The sequence below is a fragment of the Megalops cyprinoides genome, chromosome 4, assembly GCF_013368585.1.
Source record: "Megalops cyprinoides isolate fMegCyp1 chromosome 4, fMegCyp1.pri, whole genome shotgun sequence".
In the NCBI taxonomy this organism is placed as follows: Eukaryota; Metazoa; Chordata; class Actinopteri; order Elopiformes; family Megalopidae; genus Megalops; species Megalops cyprinoides.
In genome coordinates this window covers 20,063,937-20,086,056 of record NC_050586.1, presented here as the reverse complement: position 1 = coordinate 20,086,056, position 22,120 = coordinate 20,063,937, and the positions used below count along the sequence as shown (strand labels likewise).

Below are 22,120 nucleotides of genomic sequence, written 5' to 3'. Positions count from 1 at the left end.
TATGTTTTTTTTGTTTGGTTTTTTCCCAGAAATATACAGCTTTAAAAATTTCCCCAAAAATACAACAAAACACAAAGTGATACAGTATATCAACAATAATAGTAATCATAGTAATAATAATAATAACAATGATGAAGCAGAGAGACACTGACATCTGTTCTCAGATGGAAACTGAAATGGGAATAGAGTGGAAAATACGTGTGCAGGGTGCTCTGAAGAAGGTAAACGTTTTATATACCAATATATAAACCTTCTTCATGGCAGATAATGTCCTTCATACAAATTCATGCAGTTCAGACGTTAGACCAGTGCGATCAGTTTCCTAGACTTTCTCTCACTTGTATATCTAACTGTAAGTAGTTCCTCATACTGAAATATATAACTCCCAGTAATAAGTTTTATTGGTGTCCAGCTAATACGTTCACAATGCCTTGACCACTGAGACCAGGGTAGATGTACTTGGAACAATGTGTTGGTATGACAGCACCTGTATTAAGATAACAATCACTGGACCTGATGAAAACTGCTTGATAGTCATAACAGTGTGAACACATAAATTCACCGGGCTCCACATACCTATACATAGGCATCCCTTCCTTTCCAACATTTCCAAATTTTAGCATGCAGGTGAACAGCAAATAGATGTATGCGTTTCTTTGGATGTTGTCTTTTTCAGTACTTGCCACAAGCAGTTTTGAATATTTAGGAATTCTTCAAAAATGACTTTCAAAATTCTCAAAGTATTTTTCAGATTGACCAGGTAATTACTTGGGTACAGTGCATGCCACATGAAATACACATCACCGCATTTGATTACATTTCTGTAGCTGGGATTCAAGTCAGAATTTAGAACACAGTTTTGAAGAAAAGAACCACTGAATCATTTTCTGCTCCATGTACTGTCTGAGGTTTAATAACTGAAAAGCTTACCCTCAGAAAATTAAATTAAGACTCTGGAGTTTGACTCCCTCTGGTGGTCAATTGTCAGTGTGGCAGAAGACTTTCATGTGGCAGATGACCAAAAAAAAACAAAAAAACCCTGAGTTCAAAGCATACAAACCCCATACTCTGCTCCTGTAATTTGTCTCAAATTACTCCACCAGTTGCCAGGTGATTATTTACGTCAATGTCTCTCCTACTCAGCTACCTAGGTACGTTACACATCACAATAACTCAGATGCATGTCCCTTAGGCTTCAAAGACACAATGCACAAAGATTAGTGGGAGAAACTCTGGGGCTAACATGGATCCACCAGACACCACTGCAATATCTTAAAACAGTTGTTATTTATCTCTACTCCTATTAATATAGTTTAAATACAATATGGCCTCTATATTTTCCTATAAAATCAGCACATAAAAATGTTGAGTAATTCTGAAATGATTAAAAAACATTTTAATACGATGTGCATCTAAGTAGCTGAATCTTAATATGACAATCACTTTGCACCATATAATATTGAAAAACCAAGATACAACATATACTGTACAAGTCAACTCAAAATATAAACAATTAAGGTAAAAAAAGGCTTACATGATGGGTAGATAGACAAAATGCCTAGTTTTACTACAGAGTCAAACCGTATGAGTTCATGTTATGTGCTGCAGTAGGAAATAAGGAGAGTAGAGGTGGATCTGCTCTGGAACTAAAGGACGGTTTTGTGGCAGGCTCTGTTCTGCACTGAGACAGCCTGGCGCTTCACAAGGGATCGAAAAGTGAGCAGCACGGCATGGTCAGGAAAATCTGCTGGGTCTGCTACAGTGGACTTATTACATAATCCATCCTCATTATACATTCAGGCCAATTCCTCAGCTTCTCCCAATCTGAATTTAAATCCTGTGGTTGGTAGTAATGTGCCAGTGTGAAGGGAAACCATTTTGAGAGGCCATCCTGCTTGGCTGTGGATGACAAAGTTTAACAATAATTCCTTGCTAAAAAGGCGCCCTCCAGTGCAAAACACAGACCTGAACTTTACTCCCAGAGTCAGACAATACAGTAGTAACTGCTAATAAGAATTTGTTGAAAATGCCTACTTTTAAAAACTACACATTTAGAAAATGTACAGTTTTCTTCAAGACTTATGATGAATCCCTTCTGAAAACTGGAATTCACTCTGTGAAAAGCTGAACGGACTACACTGGTTAACCACACTGTATTGCTTTGTATTTCTGTACTACACCCAAAGCAGACAAAGAATTACACGGCAATGCATTTAACAGACATTTAGCTTAGTCAGACTGTCTTATGACACAGATCCTAAGGAATAACCATCTTGAACAGGCCTATATGTAAGGCTTTGATGTTGAATTGTAGGAATCTCTCACTTCGTTTTTAATTGGCTGTTTTCAGGACAATCTGAAGGACCTTCGATTTGGTTTTAATGGCATCAGGGTAGGTACAAATATGGCAAGACATGAAACATGAAACAATTCATTTTTCAAGGTATCAGGCATTAACTTTACATGCAATAAACTCAGTATTTTATTGGGTATCAAAATGATAAAATTCGAGTGTTGTATAACTTTCAGAATAAGGCAGATTTGTATAAAAACCCAAAGAGTTGATTTTCCTTTTTATATATTAGTACATAGTGTGGAGATAATGCAGGGAAAGGAAATTAAGTCCTTAAAAAGTCACAAATTGGGACTGTATTGTACTTCTGCAGAGAATGTTATCGCATCTACTTTGAGCGACATCATCTGAGCTTGTTCTATATTTGTCCAGGGCTGGAATCAAGGGTCTACACACCAATCATGAACTGCAAATCTGGTTTGAATACTTGATAATAATTACTTTGGCAGACAACTGCTGACTGTACTGTAATTTGAAATGCAGCTAAGTACATATTATTCTGGTTTACAGTTGATAATTAGGGGGTGAGTAAAAGGCCATCTGGCCTATGTTGAAGATGACATGAGGCACAGGATCATTCCTTTAGAGATATAAGTTAAGATTTGTATTTTTTTTGTAAGTTTTTTTATGCCAAGGTTTCATAACTCTTCATTTACAAGAGGCATTTAAACAGTGCAAGTTCAACTCAAGCTTCAAGGTTTACCGTAGGAAATAAAATGGTCCTTAGAGTGCAAGCGATCCTGATGAAAAGCAAACATTGAACAAAGAACATTGACGCAATTTAAAAAGATTGCCGTTTTGATCCCTCAAAAAACCCTTAATGAACCAAACCATTTCACAAAACACATGTCCCTGTAAGTGACTATAGGTAGCCTATCATTTATCACTGGTATCTGACCTGTTTGACTGTACTGTGATCACATATAGTCATGTGAACTACATACTTGAGAATTCTTGACTGAGAAAATACAGTGGCGTTCTCATTCGTCACTCTGAACTCAGACAGCGGACTATGTTCCTTCTCAAACGCTCTGTACCAATACCATTTCTTTAACCACCTCATTACAACGAATGGAATTAAGGGCCTGTAGCAGCTCAGCGCCTCCACACCAGTCCTTCTGCAACTTCTTTAGGTCTAAACAATTACATCAGCCAGGTTACAGGGCAGCGATGCACACTTCCACTATCCTTCTCTTACAAGCACGTAGACTGCAGACAACAGCGGTGGACAGTGATAACGTTCGGAGCTCTAATGGGTGCGTGTAAACATGCTTGAGCTCCCTTCCTCCTCACACAAGCCTTGAACTAAAAGTGAGCGGCATTAGCGGACTTAAGTGGCTTAATAAATCATTAGAACAAATGACAGCGCCGTTGCTCGATGCCTACCGTTGCCTACCGTGATTTCCGTAAGACCGTGGATGTTGGCACACCAGCCAGACAGAGACTTACAATGCAAGTAGGCAGTACACTGCCACATGCCTTTTAACCGTTGTAAAGCACAGAGAAGCTCATTAGCTAATGAGCTAACAGTAGAATTTCAGGTAACTTTAAAGCTGCAATACCTTAAAACAGCAGTGGTGCCTATAGGTAGTCCCTGCAACAGGACATGAAAATGTAACTGAATAGCTGGCTAAATAGGACACCTGTGTGTTTCACGGCCATCACTCATATCACTTATTTTCCATTGTGTTTTAATAATGGTTTTATTAAAATCTGTGATTTTCTGTGGTTATTTCCACTGCTGCAATAGTCAGATTCATGTGAAACTGGACTACTGTGCAGATGGAACTGTCAAAACACTTTTTGAACAACATTACTCCAAAAATGCTGTGTGTCGACATGGATACATGTCTGTGGGTAATCCTGGCAGTGATTGCTGAAGACTTTTGGAATCCGATTTAATAGGCAAAGCAGCGAGCAAACATCTGTTCTGTACGGAATATCAACACACCAACACTGCTAGACTTGATAGTGAGTGATCTTAAGCTAGTGAGTTAGCAAGATGGGACATACTTCGCTTGGTGTAAAAGTAAAAATATAAGTGAACATTTCTCTTGATTTTCCAGAATAAAACTATTTTCAAGCATATTCACAAACTGTGGGGGCCCTGAGGTTTTTATGCAATCCCCCAGACAGACAAACATTGCCAATTCCCAGCTTATACTGATCAGTGAGAAAATGCCTTAAGGTAAACTCACCATCAGCAGGTACAAGATCTGCTGCATTGTCTGGAACCATGTGCTTGTGTTGTTCAAAACGCTGTCCTGACTGTTCGCTGCTCTCTGATCCCAAATCCAATGCTTCCATGCTAGCCAACTGTGTCCAGCAGCAGTGATTAACCCCCGCTGTGACCTCCATCCCCTACTGGCTTGCTGAGTGTGTATACATCTTTACTTTTTGAAACTGGGACATGGAAACTGTGGCATTAATCACATGAAAAATACTAGAGATATATGTATATGGCGTTCATATATTTGCAATGACTGGCTTTCTATTATACATGACAAATTCACACAGATAAACAGAATATAGATACAGACACCCGTAGGTGTAAAATAACGTTCTGGCTGACATTTTGCTTGAAGATTATTCCAAAGCAACCTTCACCATCAATATATAAATATATTATGTAACAAATGCAATAATTAAACAGAAGTCACTCTGATGGCGAAGTTACAGTGTGAATGTGTTACACAGTGCATTAAAATAAAATAAAATAAAATAAAATAAAATATATACCATAAAATATTCACACATATTATATATATATAGTCTACTGTATATGACTGGAGATGTAAAGTTGACTTCACAATCTCTGTGAACCAAGTGTCATCACTGCATTTGTAACTAGTCTGGCTAACTTAAAAAAAAAAAAAACAAACAACGGTAACTCACGAACATAACCATAGACAAACTGACAAACAATGACAGTGACACGCGCTTACACACACGAAATGGAATGACCCAAGGCTTAAATTGAGTTTGTTCAGTTGTGTTCTTGCCCAGTCAAGCACCGTCCATCTTCCACCTCCAAAACACACACCAACGCCTGCTGCTACGAGGCTGACCTTTCTCCTCTCCGCCTTCCTCGCTCTCGTCACTGGTGAACGGGACCGCCTATGCAGCCTCCTCATTGGCTGAAAGCAGCCCCTTTTCCGTAAGGTGTGCCTTGAGAGAGTTGAAGATGTGGAGCTGTTGGTCCAATCGTAGAGCGAGTAGCTGCTGGATCACTTTGCTGGGGTTGGGGCCCCTGGGTGGGGAGATCACAGACAGACTGCATGAGAAGTGGGCTTCTGTTCTGATGACTCTACAGGTGTCTCCATTCTAAAATGAAAGTGCTGCCTGCTGCTGGTGTGAATGGACTGAACCTATCGGAACTGAACTGATGAAAAACAAATGCTTTGCTGAAAAGGTTACCTAATTTGTGAAAACAAATTTGTGAAATCAAAATATTATTAGGGTCCCATTTTAGTGTTGCTCAAATCTTTGCCATGAATAATTTTATGTCACATTTAAAATTAATGCAAAATAAATTTGGGGAATATATTAAATCAATCACTAAAAAAGACCTCTCATCTGGGTTCACTGTTCATAACCTGAAATGATAAATGCACCACTGTCTATATCAAACCAGTCATATCAATTGTTCTTTTTCATGCCAAGGGAAACAACATCCAGTCATTATTTCTAGAATATGTAAACTACACTGATTCAATCAAATGAGTAACAAGCAAGGCCACAGCTGTCACCTGATGAAGCTGGCAATGTAGACGTTGACAAAGGTAGCCATGAGATACTGGCAGTCAAATCGATCCATAATTCCACCATGGCCAGGGATAGTGTTAGCAAAGTCCTGGAACAAAATTTAAAAAAATACACAGTGAGTTCAGAACATTCCCACTGGATCACATTATGCACCAATTTATTGGTGCTTTTAATCTCAAGACCAGTTTCTGAATCATTTAAGTGCAAGACCCTTTTTTTGCACTGATGCAATTAATATTAAGTGCCTGTAGGTGGCAGTGCTGTGAATGCTGGCCCCAGCCTCTTGGCCATCCAATCAACCCCAGGCTTTCTTCCTGAGGTCTACAGCTGCTCCCAGTGGTCCACAGTATCAATACCTAACCGCTGAGGAATCCAGTTGCCAGAGACTCACCTTGATCTTGAAGGCCCTCTTGAAACCGCTGGCGAAGAAGCCGCCGAAGGGACCCATGATGGAGGCGAAGGCGGACAGGGCGATGCTGTGGATTTGGAAGGGGTACATCCTCACTGTGGTCTGCAGGGAGAGGGGGACTTACACACTCATCCAAGAACAGCACAGTTTGTCTCCACTCAGCTGATCCCTTTATGGTCCTCTCAGATAGTAATGAAAGAGTTGAGCAAAACTGGTGAAATCCACCATGCCTTATTAAAACTTTCTTAAAACCAATACAGAAAGAGAGAACCATTTCAACAAAAATCCATACACAGTTCGATCTGCTCCAGCTGGTGAGCAGCACCAGGAAAGACAGAGTGCAACAAATAGAGAAACAAAACAGGACAGACAGACAGACAGAGGGACGGATATTCTCCGCACCCAGCCAGTGAGGGACTCCAGTACAGAGGGCAAGCTGTAATCCTGCAGCTGGAAGAGTTCTGATGGCTCACAGTCCACAGTGAAGCTGTTGGAGTCGTTGTTGAACTCGACCGGGCACACAAAGTACTGGTACCCCGACATTACGTAGGACAGCTGGGGAGAGATGGAGGAAACTCACTGAGAGGCCAGAGGCATCTGGAAACCAACATGAAGACAGCTTCCATTCCATTACAAATCTCCCACAAAACAGTTTTGGAAAACAGGAACCTATCTTTTAAAAAACCTGACTGCTGTGGTGAGAGACTGCCAGGAAGCATTGTGTGCAATGTTGTCATTTTACGATAACTGGGACATTCCTATATAATGATGCTGGAATGTTACAATGACTGAGAAATTCCTACATAACTCAGCTATTGTGTGACAATACAGTGGGTGTCTGTGTGCGCGGACAGTGGTCGCATCAGTTACCAATATCCCAAACAGCACGGTAGCGAAAAATCCTCCAATAAAGCCTTCCCAGGTCTTCTTAGGAGAGAGCTGCAGTGAGCAAGGGATCACAGAACACCACATTTAGCTGAACATTTTCCACCATTCTGGGTGTGACAGAAATCACAAAGGACACTGCATTTTTTTTACCACTTTCGTTATTCATAACGAAAACCAAATGTAGACAGCAGTAGATATTCTTGTCCATGCTCAGATATCAGACAGTTTGTAGACTTAAGTTTTTAACCTAAGTTTTGTGTTTGAAAATTATATTCAAATAATAACCTTAATGAGTGGAGTGCGGCCGAAGAAGAAGCCAAACATGTAGGCCATGATGTCATTGCAGATGACGCAGGAGATGGGGACGATGAACCTGTGGAAAGGCATAAAGAATCAGCTTCATTTGGTGAAGAACAACATGCAGCTACAGAAAGAGATACCCTATGGCTATTCTGAGTCCAACAAGGACACGTGTGCATTGCTGTGATGCACATAAAATGTATGTAATGTATTAATATAAAATATGTTACACAGGTAATATTTTATTCTAATGCAGCCTCCTTAGGATTTGCTTGTGAACTCACTGGAGTACTGAGAGGCTTGGAGCTAAGCTTGTGTGCCTATGTAACCACACAGCCAGAGGAGGAACTAAAATACTGTTAGCAGTAAGTCATTGCAACTTTAAGTTATTAGGTACGAGTGAGAAAGACGGGCATTTCTTACCAAATCATTCCCTCAAAGAGATTGTGAATGATGAGGTGAGACTGAGTCACAACAATCAGCAGGGTCACGTGTGTCCAGCCAAACTGAGTGAGGGAAAGAGAGGGCAGCAAGCATGAGGCCAAGAAAAATGAGAAAAGACCTCCCGTTCCCTTTCATATTTAGTGTGTTCTGATGAACCCTGTTTTAATCCGCAGTTACCCAGCTCGCTTTGCAACAGAACAGTCTAAATCAGGCCTGGCCTGAGCCCAGCCTCGTGACAGATCTTCCCCATGTTTATAGGAAAGAATACACATCAATAATGCAGCGGGCCAGCAGCACGTCCGCACTCACCATGTAGAACTGCAGGCGGTAGTGCTTCTTCACCAGGCTCAGAACAAACATGCAGAACCCTGTGCAACAAACAACAGGAAAAAAAACATCTGCAAATGACCAAACAATCAACGGGTGCTTATTTCCCTGTCTGTGGGCTGGTCTGTTATCTGCTCATTTCGGCAGCCGTGGCAGCTGTCCGCGAGGCGTTTCCGTGGTGGCAGGTGCGGGAGGGCGGGGAGGCTTTTCATCATCAAAGCCAGGGTTAAATCGGCAGCGTGTTAAACAAAGGCAAGAGGCAAAAAAAAAAAAGATGAAACAAAGAAGGTGAAAGCGTGGCTTTGCTGAGGACAGAGAGGAGCCGGCACGTTGAGAATGGACCCTTTCTTTCCAGACAAGCATGGCAATTAGGCTGAGGCTGCTGGACACCGCTTGATGTCGACACTTCGCCTTCCTATTGAAAGCATCCTTCACATCAGACATCATTAAAAGTCAGGGTACTGACATGCCAAAGACCCTGAGGGTTGACAATGATGACTGATGACAGGGGAAAGGGGTAAGGCGGCTTTAATCACTCAACAAAGCTTCACTGTAACCTCAATGATGGAAGCCTGTCTATTTGTCCATATCTCAAACTGAGCTGGACATGGGAAGATATATCATTACTGTGTAAAAACCTAATGGAACCTAATGCAAATGTAATCAAGCTTGCCCTGGCTCACTATCAACAGAGAAACAGTGACAGGGAAAAGTCTTGCTCCAGCACAAAAGCCTGATGACTGACACACAAACGGAACAAGAAACGCAGTGAAAGAGTTCAACCACATCCTGTTCACCACTAGCTGAAACTCAACTGCCGTTTCATTGCATGGATTTGTCACACTGACATAACACTGCTATCAAGAGCTTAGACTTGTAGCCTGACTGGTGCTAGTACATCTGCAGATATGTAGATGAAACCTCAGACAGAAAGCTACAGCAGCGTTAGCAGAGTTATCATGTAGTTTATCAGTAACATTTATCTGGTGATTGCTTCCACACAGGCGTATAAGCAGGAGCAAGTAAAGGCGAATGCAAATGGAACTGAAGTGTGTGTTCTGTAAGGGCAGAGTGTGAAATACACTGGGTGTTTTATAAATAAAAGGCAGTGGTGCACTAGCGCAGGTAACAGAGGGACTGGGTAGGAAACAAAGATGGCCATGCGCTGGGGTAGGGGACAGGGTGAGCGTGCGCTGGGGTAGGGGACAGGGTGAGCGTGCGCTGGGGTAGGGAACAAGGTGGGTGTGCACTAGGGTACACTACATCTACATTTACTTGCTTAGCAGACTCTCCTCTCCAGAGTGACTTACATGGGTTAAAATTCTTCTATGTTATCCACTTATACAGCTATACAATTCTGGGTTAAGTACCATAGCGGGGAACCGCATTGGCAACCTTTTAGTTACCACTCCTTTCCACTAGACCACACTGCTGCCCACTACACCAGATGGGTAGGGGGTAGAGGACAGGGTGGAGTGGTGTCTCACCTGTAAGGTAGAGGGCGAAGGAGATGAAGCGATGGTACTTGCTGAGGATTCGCAGGGGCTCCTCCCGCTGCACCAGAGTGAAGAAGTAGTCTGTCACAGTCTCTCCGTAGAAAAAGTAGTTCACACATAACAGGAAGTACCTAAGGGGAAGGGCAGACACGTACACTGCAGATACAGCAAAGAAATGCTGACAGCTCAGCTATGCTAACCGCCAGACCTATTCATTCAAGAGTACACCTTCAGGCAGGATGAGTCATCTGAAAGACACATCATTCTTTATCTTTTTGAATGTAGCCAACAAGCCCATAGGGCATTATGGTGGTACTTTCTATCATTTGTTGTACAACAAAAGGGTAACAAACTAATGAACAGATGGAACATACACACTAGATTTTACAATGAAGCATTACACCTAATTAAATAGTCGCTTCTCCATTTACCACTTGTTCAGCAAAGTACTGCATATTAAAACTTCATCACCAACACTATAACTACTTGCTTCTTCCTACCTTCATCTATTTACATAACTACTTATTTTTCTACCTATGTAAATAAGTACTACATCTTACTAACTCACTTGATTGTCTAATAAACTACTGTATTACCCAATCAGACCAACCTCTGGAAGTCTGCAAGGAAATACAATATAAAATATCTCCTGATTAATGCACTGGAAAAACTGTATGTCAATTTGCATGTCATATTATCACTTTACAAACAATACGGAGACAAAGGTAACCATGTAAAATGTCGACCCCAGCCATGCAAAGAGCCAAAAGAATACAAGGACAGGGTGTCACTCAGTGACACCTGCGGGGGAGGGAGGCTCACCAGCTCAGTGTTCGGAACCAAGGCAGGTGGTAGGAGTGGTACACACTGTAGCCAATGGTGATAATCTCATGGAAGCATTTGATCTGCACACACAGCACCTGGCACGGGAGAGACATTTCATCATTAGCTGTGAGTGCTCAGAGACTTATGATCGACTGTGAGTGGCGTTTGCAACCTGAAATAACTCTGCAAAGTGCACAGTGTTTTAGGATTTTATTCAACAAACAACACTGCTGTAGACCAAAGTGAGCTACGTACAGCTGTTAATAGCTAGTTAACAGAAATTATCGTGTTTGATTAAACAACGTGGGCCCCTTGCATTACCCTGCATCCCTGACACAAACCTCAAGGACACTTCAGCTCTACAGCCTCCCCAAATGCAATGTGATTCGTCAGTAGCCAACTAGAATTAGAGGTTTGCAGTGGCGGGAAGCCATTGCCTTCATTCTAGTAGGGTGGGCATACGCTGGCCAAGGTTCCTTGCCACACCTCTCATTAGCACCCTCTAGTGACCGGTCAGGCACCTGTATGTAGCTAGGCTACCATGAGTAAGAGACATGCCTATCGCACCAATCAGCTCTTGCTCTCCTGTATGGCACCGTAGGGTGATAGTGTGAAAAAAAACAGCTGGCTGTGGGCAAGTGTATTGGTGGACTGCACTTGGCTCGCTTCTGCTGTGAGGACACAGTGTATCGCACACCATCAAACATGTTTCCAGTGCCATCTGTCATAGGCTAAGCAGTAACCGACAGAGAGGGGCTAAATTAAATCATAGCCTGTTCGCTTATTAAATGTGGTAATTTCAAACATGTGTCAGGATTCTAAAATTGGATTTAATGGTTAGGGTTTAAGGATCTAACCAAATTTTCTAAGCAAAGTTTGAAGATGTTGCAACAAACAGCGGCTAAGCAAGCACACTGAGACATGAATGCTGCAATGCATACTGGTAAACTTTAAATTCAGTAACAGATATTCTTTACATATTTATATTAAATATAAGAAGGTCTCAGGACTCCTGTTTTAATTTAGTCATATCAACATTAGGTTCAGGCCTCCATGTTATTCCAAATATTTATACTACAGTATAAATCTCTATCTGCAAATGCCGTTTTGCTGTTTTTGTGACTGCGTATTGTTGCTTGTTGTAATTTCTCAAGCCTGCCTCCCCGCTCCACAAGCAGAGTTTGAAAAGCCACCGAATCCAGCATTCTAACCTGGAATGGAGCCCTGAACCAATTACTTTAACACTCTCAAAGTCACAGTACACCACCCTGCATGACTGTCTACCCAGGATTCAACATAAAGCCCATCATTACCCTCCATAAATAATGGTGTTCATCCAGGTCAAAAGCCTTTTAAGGATATTAGACATTTATCCCCAAAGAGCCTGGCAACCTCTAGAATATCACAAATTAAACCAAAGTTGTCATGCACTGACCTGTTAGACACACAATATGACTGACTGTAGTGAATTGTGTTTGCCATTGCTGGCCTTAATCTTGTGGCTTGGATTGTGAACAGAATCTTAGTCGACTCAAAGTACAGTTTCCATTCTAAATTTTTTAATGAGTCTTCTTTCTCAGGGAGTAGGAAGCTCATCTGCACCTGGGGGACATACCTCGTTCTAGACTTTCCTACATTACTACCAGAAACTGGCCCGTTCCACATATTCACCCGTCTTCAAATCTTTGTAAGAGGCCAATCATGCCTGGTGTCTAAGTTTTATGCAGATCTGCTAGAACATCAGAATAGTGTGTGTGCCCTTTCTAACCTTATGGGAAACGCTTTAGGAGCAGCTGGGCAGACCCTGTTCTCCCATGCTTTCACTATAGAAAACCTCAAACACAATACTCTGGAGCTCTCTGTTACTTGTATACTGGGTGCTTCAGCTTTTGTCTTGATGCCAAATGCAGGCAGTGTATTAGTTTGCTCTGACCCAGTTTTTTTTTTTTTTTGCCTCAGAAGTGTTGCGAGGGGACAATATTTTGAGCTTGATTATAAATGTGGCAACAGCCTGTAAACTGTAAAAACTGCAACTCTGTATCACCACTTTTCTAACAAGCATTTTCTTTATTTTGAATAGTTTCCCATAATTCTGACAGTTACTTATTAAAGAATTTTATATAAAAAGTGTACATAGTAACTAAAAATTAACATTGCTGAAAAAGAACTTGATTCTCAGAGGCTTTCTTAACTATGGTATATATGTGCTTCAATTAACAATATCTCAAACAACAAACACTTCTAATTCATATCATTAACCATTTTTACATTTTAATATCTACATTACAAATATATGAGCCAACTTTTAAGAGGGCCTTGCTAATGTCAGCTCTGTTTCACATGAAATGACCATGTTTATAGAACTCATTTTCTAGTTCACCAACACAGGTTCACATGTACCTCGGGTCAGAGAATAATTTTCCATTTTAACCCAATTGGCCAATTGGACCTGTTTTTTTTTTTTATTCACCCCGGAAAATGCACTATATAAAGCACTTCATGACAATCCTGACTGTAAAAATGCTCTACAATAAATAGTTTGATTGATTGACTAACTAATGTATTACGTTTCAGGTTTGTATTACATGAGCACTGCATTTTTTTTTTTTTTACTTTTAGAGGTTTACTTTTAAACTTACTCTTACTTTTAAAACCTTAAACAGTCTTTCAAATTCTTCATTGTAAGATGTTCACATTTTCCTATTTGGATTTTCTTATTTTGAATGTTTATTCCCTTATTGTGCATTACAGTTTGGCAAAAAAAAACAGGCAATCAATAAAAAAAACACAAAATAATAAAAAAAAAAATAAAAAAACACACAAAATAATCCCAGCATACACTCCAGAGAAACATAAGAGAGAAAAAAAAATACTCACAATCATCATGAGCACCATGGGGCCCAGGTAGATAATGATGAAGAAGAAAGAGATCATCGCCAGAGTAAGAATTCCCCGCACCCACCAGTTCTTCCATCTGAAAGCCCATACACAGCATTACTGAGGAACAGATAAATGGCTCGTTGTACATTGTTCACAATAGAGACAAAGTCCAGACTAACTTCTCTCAAAGAACAACACATAAGTATGCAGAAGGATTAACGGATGAATGGATGAATAAATATATGGACAAAGATTTCTTACGGAGGAGATTAAAAAAAAGATAAAATGAGTAACTGTACAGAAAGGCACAGGGTACCGTGATGACAGTCCGGAGAGGGCTTTGTTAAGGACTTCAGGGGTGTCATCAGGTGGGACAGGAACCTCTGGGACGCCCGAATCCAACTTTGATTCATTGTCTGAGGCCGCCTCTCCGTCGGTCCTCGCGTCTGTCTCTGAGCCCTGAGAGACAAGAGAGGCAACCAAAAAGAGGTAACGCAGAATGCTTTGAAATGCAATTCCATTTTCATGTTTTTTAAATGAGTAAAATGCATATCCTAGATAATTACTGTGTGCTCTGCTTAGTACCTTATCACCAGGGCAGTATGATACATTACTAATTAATGTAACGTCATAAACATAAGCTGACTACCACAAGTCTGTTTTGTGGTGGGCTACTATGCTAAATTCCCAAGATGCTGCAACTACTGACGCTGAAAATAAAAATAAAAGACTTATCATAGTTTCTGTAATTTCTTATTCATAGACACAATTATATATATTTAATATTTATATATATAATATTATATGTAATATTTATAGATTTTTTTCCTTTGTCGAAGCATTCACAATTACCAAGCTTGTGTTAGAAAAAAATACATGTCACTGCCCACTCACTGTTTCCACTGATGCCTGGAATACATTACACAATGTCTGAAAACTGTGGTACCCATGTTTTTCTTGGGAATTCTTGAACTCAGGGCTTACACACACACACACACACGTAAAAAATGGGACAATGTAGAATGTATCACTTATGATTCAGCTGAGATTACTTCCTGAGTATACTGAGTAATTTTAAACATCTCTCTGGGGGCCCAATGATGACCTCATCTGTGTAGACAAGGGAAAAGCTAGAGACATATCTGTCAAACAGCGGCAAGACCACCTAAAAACACTTCCTCTCACTTACGGGGACCATAGCACCAGATGATATACACCAGATTACATGACAGCACAAGATATGGACTGTTATACAATGTATAGAATAGATGCTGCCTTTTTATTCACTTTCACTAGCACCCTCTTGTAATCACATACAACTTGCCTGTTTAAAAGAAGAAGCTATTAATATATTTAATTTTATTGAAGTCATTTTTGATGATCTGTGAGATTACTATCATGGGTTGTCATACATGAAAGTACAGGTAGCAAACTGGGCAGTCGCAATGTTCATTTAAGCAATTGTCCACATAATGTTGAAGCACAACTCACTGAATCACCATTATTTTGTAATGTGTTGACACGATGTCATTCTTGTGAAAATGGAACCCAATATCATAACACTAGTCATGTGTGCTCTGTAAGTTCTCTCAGAAGCAATTATCTACTCAGGCTGAATAGAACCTGACAATACATGAATCAAAACATTTGAATTTCATCACCAACTGTTAAAAGTACACAAAACCCTAGAGGGTTCATAGACAGCTAAATCTGGGCTTAATTTCTGCAGCATGTTTCAGGATGGAGTTAATTTTGTTGACAGGTGGGTCACGGTTTGACTTGCCCATCCACACTTGAATGCAACAAACTGCTTGTTACTACCAGGCTGGTTCACCCCAGAGACAAATGGCCACAGAGGCTGCTGCAAGATGTCTCTGCAGCCTCCATGCACTTCTGTCCATCCTAATCCACAATATAAAGAGGGTAAAGAAGAATGTCTCTGTCTTAATATCACAATAAATAACTAGCAGGCTAAGTAAAGTAGTGGCTGATGGACAGTTCCAAAGTATATCTGATCAATGTATAGTACTTAGACTTATTTTTACTCAGCTAGCTTGCTGAAAATGAAATGAAACATAACATAAAAAATATTATCTTCACTGTTTAGGTGTATGCTTATCTTTCCAGTAAAAGATGTGATGCAAATCCTATTCATTTAAATTACACACATAGCTCAACTTATGTGTTTACCTTATCATGTCTACCTTAATTTTACAAATATGCAGTACATTTGGGGAAAATGACATGTTGTAAGTTGTGTGTGTTTTTGTGTGTGGCTTGTTTTTTATGAAGTAAGAATTCCATCGCCCCCCTGATTGTCAGATGACCCTCTTCTCATTTGTCTCAAGCATTTGTCTTCATGAAGTAGAGATTACCAGCTGTCTGACCCCTCCCTCTCCCTGTGTTTTCAATCTACAGCCAATTACAAAAGATAAAACATGTCTAATCAATGTTTTTTTACAAACAAATTCCATAATTTTGGATAAATAAATAATCGATCATTTACAATATCCAAAGTCAATTCCTCTCCTGCTCTCCCTCTCTTTCACACACACACACACGCATGCACACACTCACTCACTCTATCTGGCTGATGGAAACTGCAGGCACTGGGTTGCCATGGAGACCACATCCTGTCACTCAGGATGCCTACATTTAAAAAAAGACCCTTCTGGAACTGTGAGGAAACCCTTGCATACTTCCTGTTACAGGGGATAACAGGAAAGCGTAGCACTAGCATGTTATGCACTATAAATGATTTCCGATCAGCATTTGCATCCACAATTTGCTTATAAATGGAGCTGCTATCTTTGTGGTAGATATCATTGTCTCACACTAGCACATATGAACACATGTTTCAATTACATTTCTGTTTCTTCTTACTGTCCATTCACTGATTTTTATCTAAAAACAAAAATCTTCCTATTTAAAGAACAAAACAGTAAGACAATTTCTCATTCGCATACAGTAACAGAGGATAGTGTGCGTCATACAATGCTCAAAGCCACAGACATACAAGTGTCAATATATGGGAAATTACATAAAACACGTTTTATTTAATTCAAGAAAATAAAGTAACAGGATTCAAAATGCAAAACCAATTCACTGCAGTTTGCCAATGTTTCTTGCTTTGTTTCAGACTTCCAATTAAAACATCAGGTGTTGAGAGTAGTTTGCTTTTGAAGACAGACAGACAGTCTTAAATTTGCAAGTCAAAAAATGCAAAAGCGACACAGCAGGGAATTGCCTGAAATGCCATCATCTCGCTAAGATGGCTTGTAACACAGGCTTGCTGATCAAATGCTTTTGGAATTTGATTATCGCAGGACATCACTCTCTTTGCTCAAAACTGTTTTTCCTCTCTCTGCAAATGACAACACTTTGCTCATATGCTTTCTCTGCTGTTCCTTCTCAGCAGCAGATACTCTCGCACCTGCTTACTTACCCTATTAGCACACATTTGTAGCTTTTCTTTCTCAACTGCTACCCTTGCTTTCTTTACATCCCGTGTGGGTAGGCTGACAAGGTCAGGGGGTGGATGTGCTTAATATAGCCAAAAGCATTACTATATGGCATGGAGCTACAGCAAGTTTAGCCGGGCCAGGAGGGGGTTCTCTTCCCTCTAGGGCTACGCCACGCAGAAACCAATGCCCCAGCGCACATTTGACTAAGGTCCTTATGACCTGTGTCCATCAAAGTTCTCACACAATTTATCAGAAAGAGCTGGGCGTTTTCTCTTACTGTACTAGTACATCCCTTCACTGTCAACCGGTGATGGCTCACATTCACTTCAAAATGCTGGTGTTAGCCTACCAAGAAGTGAGGGGAATGGCTCTGTCTTATCTTTCGTTGATCACCCAATCTTACACACCAGCCAGACCACTGCACTCAGCTTCTTCAGGAAGCTTAGCTGTTACCCCCCTCTTGTAATCTTGCAATCCGGTCATGCCCACTGTCTGAATGGGTCGGTTATCTGTAAATAGGCTCTGAATTTTTATTTGGGCTTTTTTTTTTTTTTTTTTTTTTTTTTTTTTTACATATGTCATCTTCAGGATTCAGAGATTACCCTACAGCACACAAGAGGCATAACTATGGGGCTCACCTTTTCCTTGGGCTGGAGAAGCAGCTGTGAATGCTTGAAAACCTGTTTTTCACTACTGGTTATGGTAGGTTTCACTGCAAACAGTCTGAACATGTTTCATGAACATGTTTCCTTACTGGTAGCACTCTGCCCTTGAGGGTCCTTCATATACCCCTGTCACCTCCACCTGGGCGCAAGCAACGCAAGAACTGTTCCTCCACTGAACACAGATCCATGAAGCTGGAGCACAGATGTGTTCCGTGATGGTCAAATAAACCTCTCCCACAGTTATTTTGGCAATTTGTCAAAGAATCAATCATGCATGAAAAGAACTGTTCAGAAACGTACATTGCAACAGGGTTAAGTTCAGTGTTGCATTCCTCCACTCAAAAGCTTTTGAGCACCTTATTTTTGCTAAGCTGTAAGGTGTGGCAGGAGCACACCTGACTATATATAAGTAGGTAAGAGACACTGAGCACAAAGGCTATGATTGTATTTGACAGCACTCAACCAATTACTGACACTCAAAATTCTAATTAAAAGTTCAAAGTGAAACTATACTTTTTTTGAGTCGTCTCAAGTCTGTTTAACAGCAATCACACACTGGTAGAGTTCAGCTGACAGAATTGAGGTTAATGGGACAGTGAAAGGGGAATATAGAAAAGAACTAAATGAATTGGATTTTTTAAACGCTAGAAGAATATCTGCCAGAACAGCATGACTCTCATTACAATGTAAATCTAATCAAGTCTGCTGCAAGTCTTGTGTAATAGATGCACACGTTACAGACAGCTCTAGCTCCCTGGATGTAAGCAGCTGGAACAGATTTACTCAGCTGCGTTCATATGCAAGTTCTTAAATAGTTGGACAGGTAATATTGCACAAAACTAGAATTTAACTTTTTGGACCCAATGTGTGGCCATGGTCACTTGATAAAACGATATTTGTGAGAGATGAGACATGATTGTGATTGGCTTCACCAAATACATAGGGACAGCAACGGATGCTACTTTCATTCTAAGCATTACCTTATTTCTGCAATTCACAGATTTTCTAACCATGTGTTTGTAAACATGTATTTGGCAAACACATAAAGGACTGACTCCTTTGAATTTAATCAGAAACAGCTCAATGAATGATAAACCATCCCAAAGCTGCCCTTTAGCCCACTGTGTAACGCTTGCAATACAATACCCTGAGGGCCCTTCCTCTAATAGCCAGACCATCTGGATTGAACCATTTAGCTAGCACAGAATCATAACAATGTATGTCTAGCACTTAGAGCTGTTCTGCCCCAAATAATGGCTTGTGTAGCAAGTGGAGTCGTGCGTCTGTAAGCCCAGTCTATTCAAGCAATCCAACGTTAATGCTAATTAGGTTTACATTAATAACACAGTCTGCTTTTTGTTGAAATTATATTAAAATTGCTCAACTGCTCAAGATGGTGACAAGTCTGTCAACTTGACAGCCGAAATGACGTAGCCAGCAAGATAACTAGGCTAACGTTAACTTAAGGACATGGGAGCTGCGTTTAACGACGCAGGACTTAGTTAGCAAGTCTAATAACAAACTAAATACGTGATTTAAAAATAAAATCATTCAATTATCTTGCTAGCATAGTTATACTGTGCATGTGATCCACGATGACGAAAACATACTACCATCACCAGTATAACATTTTTTTAACTCACAGCTTATGTGTACTACTCGGCGGGAGAACTAAACGGAGAAGTAAGGAACTCGCTAGTCAACTAAATGAGCCGATACGTTGGCCAACTTGCAAGAAAGCAATGACGTCACCAATTTCCGTTAGCATGTTAGCTAGTCTAACTAGCTGGCTAGCTGATAGCTAAAAATATCCTTAGTTCCCACCACGCCCCTTCCGTTTACTGGACCACCAAGGATGCAATCCAGGTAACAGCTCTGGCTTACGGTCCAGTTTTACTACCCAGCGATAATATATTTAACGTTGGCTACAGAAACTCATCTATGAACAAAATGCATTACAGAATTAGGACAGGAATGCACCCCCTAGCTGGCTAACTAAGCAAGACTCCCAAGTCAAACATCTATGGAAAAAACTGCCCCGAAAATACTCGTTACTACTTTTTTTTTTTTTGCTTCGATAAGAGTTAAGTCAGATAACTTGCCTTTTGCCATTGGTAGCTGGGCCATGCATTATTGGACGCATCTACCTAGCTATAGCCTATAACGAACTTAGCTAAGGTGCCAGCTGCTAGCTAGCTGAGTCTCGAACATTCTAATCAAACTCCAGGGAATCGCTAACATGTGGCTAGCCACTAGAATATGTAGCCATTTGGCTAACGCCATTCACCTAACGCCAAAAACAGCGAGCTAACAAGTAGACTGCCTAGCGTTAGCAATCTAATTTTAGCTAGTTGACTTGGCGACAAGGCAGTGATAGCTAGATAACAGCTTTCTGACTATATTATGACAGACCACTGGCTAACTAACTACGTAACCTGATTTTTATGGGCCATAATTCCCCATCTCTCCAGCCATCTAAAATGAACCAGATGAATACTTCAGACCTAGAGATGCAACTAGCAACCCCAGTGTTAGCTGTATTTAGCCATCTCTGTGTGTGTAAATAAACGTCGGCTAGCTAGGCAAATCTATATGGCTTGGTAGCAAACTAGTCAACGTTAGCTACCTGAGTAGCTCCAGTTAGCTGCTCCAATCACGAGGTAAACTGTTGGCTAGATAGTTTGATCGTTCAATAAATTATCATAGCCGTATGACCATTGACTTGTTTGCTGTCTAAGGTTAGCTAAAGCTCATCATGGAAATCGAAAACATTGCAAACGTCCCCCTACCTTCTCATCTGTTGGTTGTTGCAAGTCGTTTTCCGCCGTACCGCGGTGTCGAAGCTCTGTCATTATAACAATTGTTTCCTCAATTGCTATACCGGAGTTTTTGTGTTATTGTTAAAATGAATATTGTTATTCCTAGCTAGATAACTCGAGTATGTCGCTGGCTAGTTAGCTATTTTGGTTGTCACGCAGTACAGCAATCTACCCACCCCTGGACAGCATACCCCCTTCTTACGTCGCCCGACGACCTACGCACTACCGTAACCCTTCACCCGCCGTTTGCCAGCATGCTTATCCGCAAAGATTCTCAAAGAGCGAGACACTTCGCATCTAGTGTACTGCAGGCGTTGGTTCCTTTAATCGGTTTGTGGGTTGTTGATGGTGTGCTACACACTATTTTAAAACATTCACACCAACTCCGAATTCGATTTCATGGCGGAGCACCGATTGACTCTTACGCGAGAAGCTTCTGTTACCCAATGGATCCGACTTTAGTGACCCACGTGTCACATATTCATGTGGTAGCTGCATGATCGCAAATCAAATCGTGCAGCATATTTGCCATTAAGTCACCCAAAACGCAAGTTTTTTTTCAAATATCAGTTTGTTGTGTACAACTAATTGGGTTGCTTGGTGCTCAAGATCGGAACGTATTTTAAGAGTATTAGAGTGTCCGTCTGATTTCTGAAGAGGTAAATTCGCAGGTAAACTGTACAGCAAGCACAATGTGGGGAGAAAGTAGCTGTCTTTTCTGTCCCTGTCTGATTTAGCTCGGCCTACCTAATGCAGACGTGTGTTACTATGGACATATATGTCCATAATAACACAGTAACACATATAACATATACATATGTAGCTAGTAACAGTCCATAGTAACACACATAGTAACACATATATATGTAAGAATAAATATGTTCTCAGAATATTTGCGAACATAGTGTATTTTTACAGCAGACCTCCAGCCGATCAATGAAAACGCTTGTTTTTTTTCCCCAAGTTTCCATATGCTTTTGAACTAGCCTATAATTCCTGAGATTCAGTGTTGGCTCCTTGGGGTGTACACAATAACAAAGTAGGATTTTGTCAGCAGTTTAATATGAGGTTTTGGCACTAAGCGCGTTTCAACAATGTACTTTATATTAACCCTGAGCTCACAGATTGTACGTGATTTGGAGTGAAGTGTTTGCATGTTGGGAATTGTAGTTCAGCATGGAACCTATGAACAGATCGCATGAACCCAATTAAATGAAGCTAAATAAATTTCTTATATCTGGTTTTATTCCTTACTGATGCTCCAAAAGGCGATAGGTTAGAATTCGAATGGCAAATGTGAAAGGCTCAACAAACAAACTCGAGGTCCCAATCACGAAGGCGTAGGTAGCATCTTCTGGTCTGAGTGATACATCTCTGTATAGTATCTCTATTTTGCCTCAGACGAGTGGTGCGCCTCTAGTGTTCATTCGGTAAACATACTTGATATTATTGACATTACTGGCTGTTGCATGGTCGGAAGTGCTC

At 40.6% G+C, this 22,120-nt stretch overlaps 1 protein-coding gene across 1 annotated transcript; it reads right to left on the bottom strand.

Annotated features, from left to right (window-relative positions):
* Positions 1-5,118: 5,118 nt before the first annotated feature.
* cds2 (CDP-diacylglycerol synthase (phosphatidate cytidylyltransferase) 2) lies at positions 5,119-20,876 on the bottom strand. Its single transcript, XM_036526676.1, has 13 exons — positions 20,606-20,876; positions 14,004-14,146; positions 13,685-13,781; positions 10,805-10,902; positions 9,974-10,113; positions 8,469-8,527; positions 8,139-8,221; positions 7,701-7,788; positions 7,398-7,466; positions 6,930-7,082; positions 6,510-6,629; positions 6,103-6,206; positions 5,119-5,603 (listed from the first exon to the last, which is right to left on the bottom strand). Exons 1-13 carry the CDS (start codon positions 20,666-20,668, stop codon positions 5,471-5,473), a joined length of 1,350 nt encoding a protein of 449 aa, XP_036382569.1. The 5' UTR covers positions 20,669-20,876; the 3' UTR covers positions 5,119-5,470.
* Positions 20,877-22,120: the final 1,244 nt, after the last annotated feature.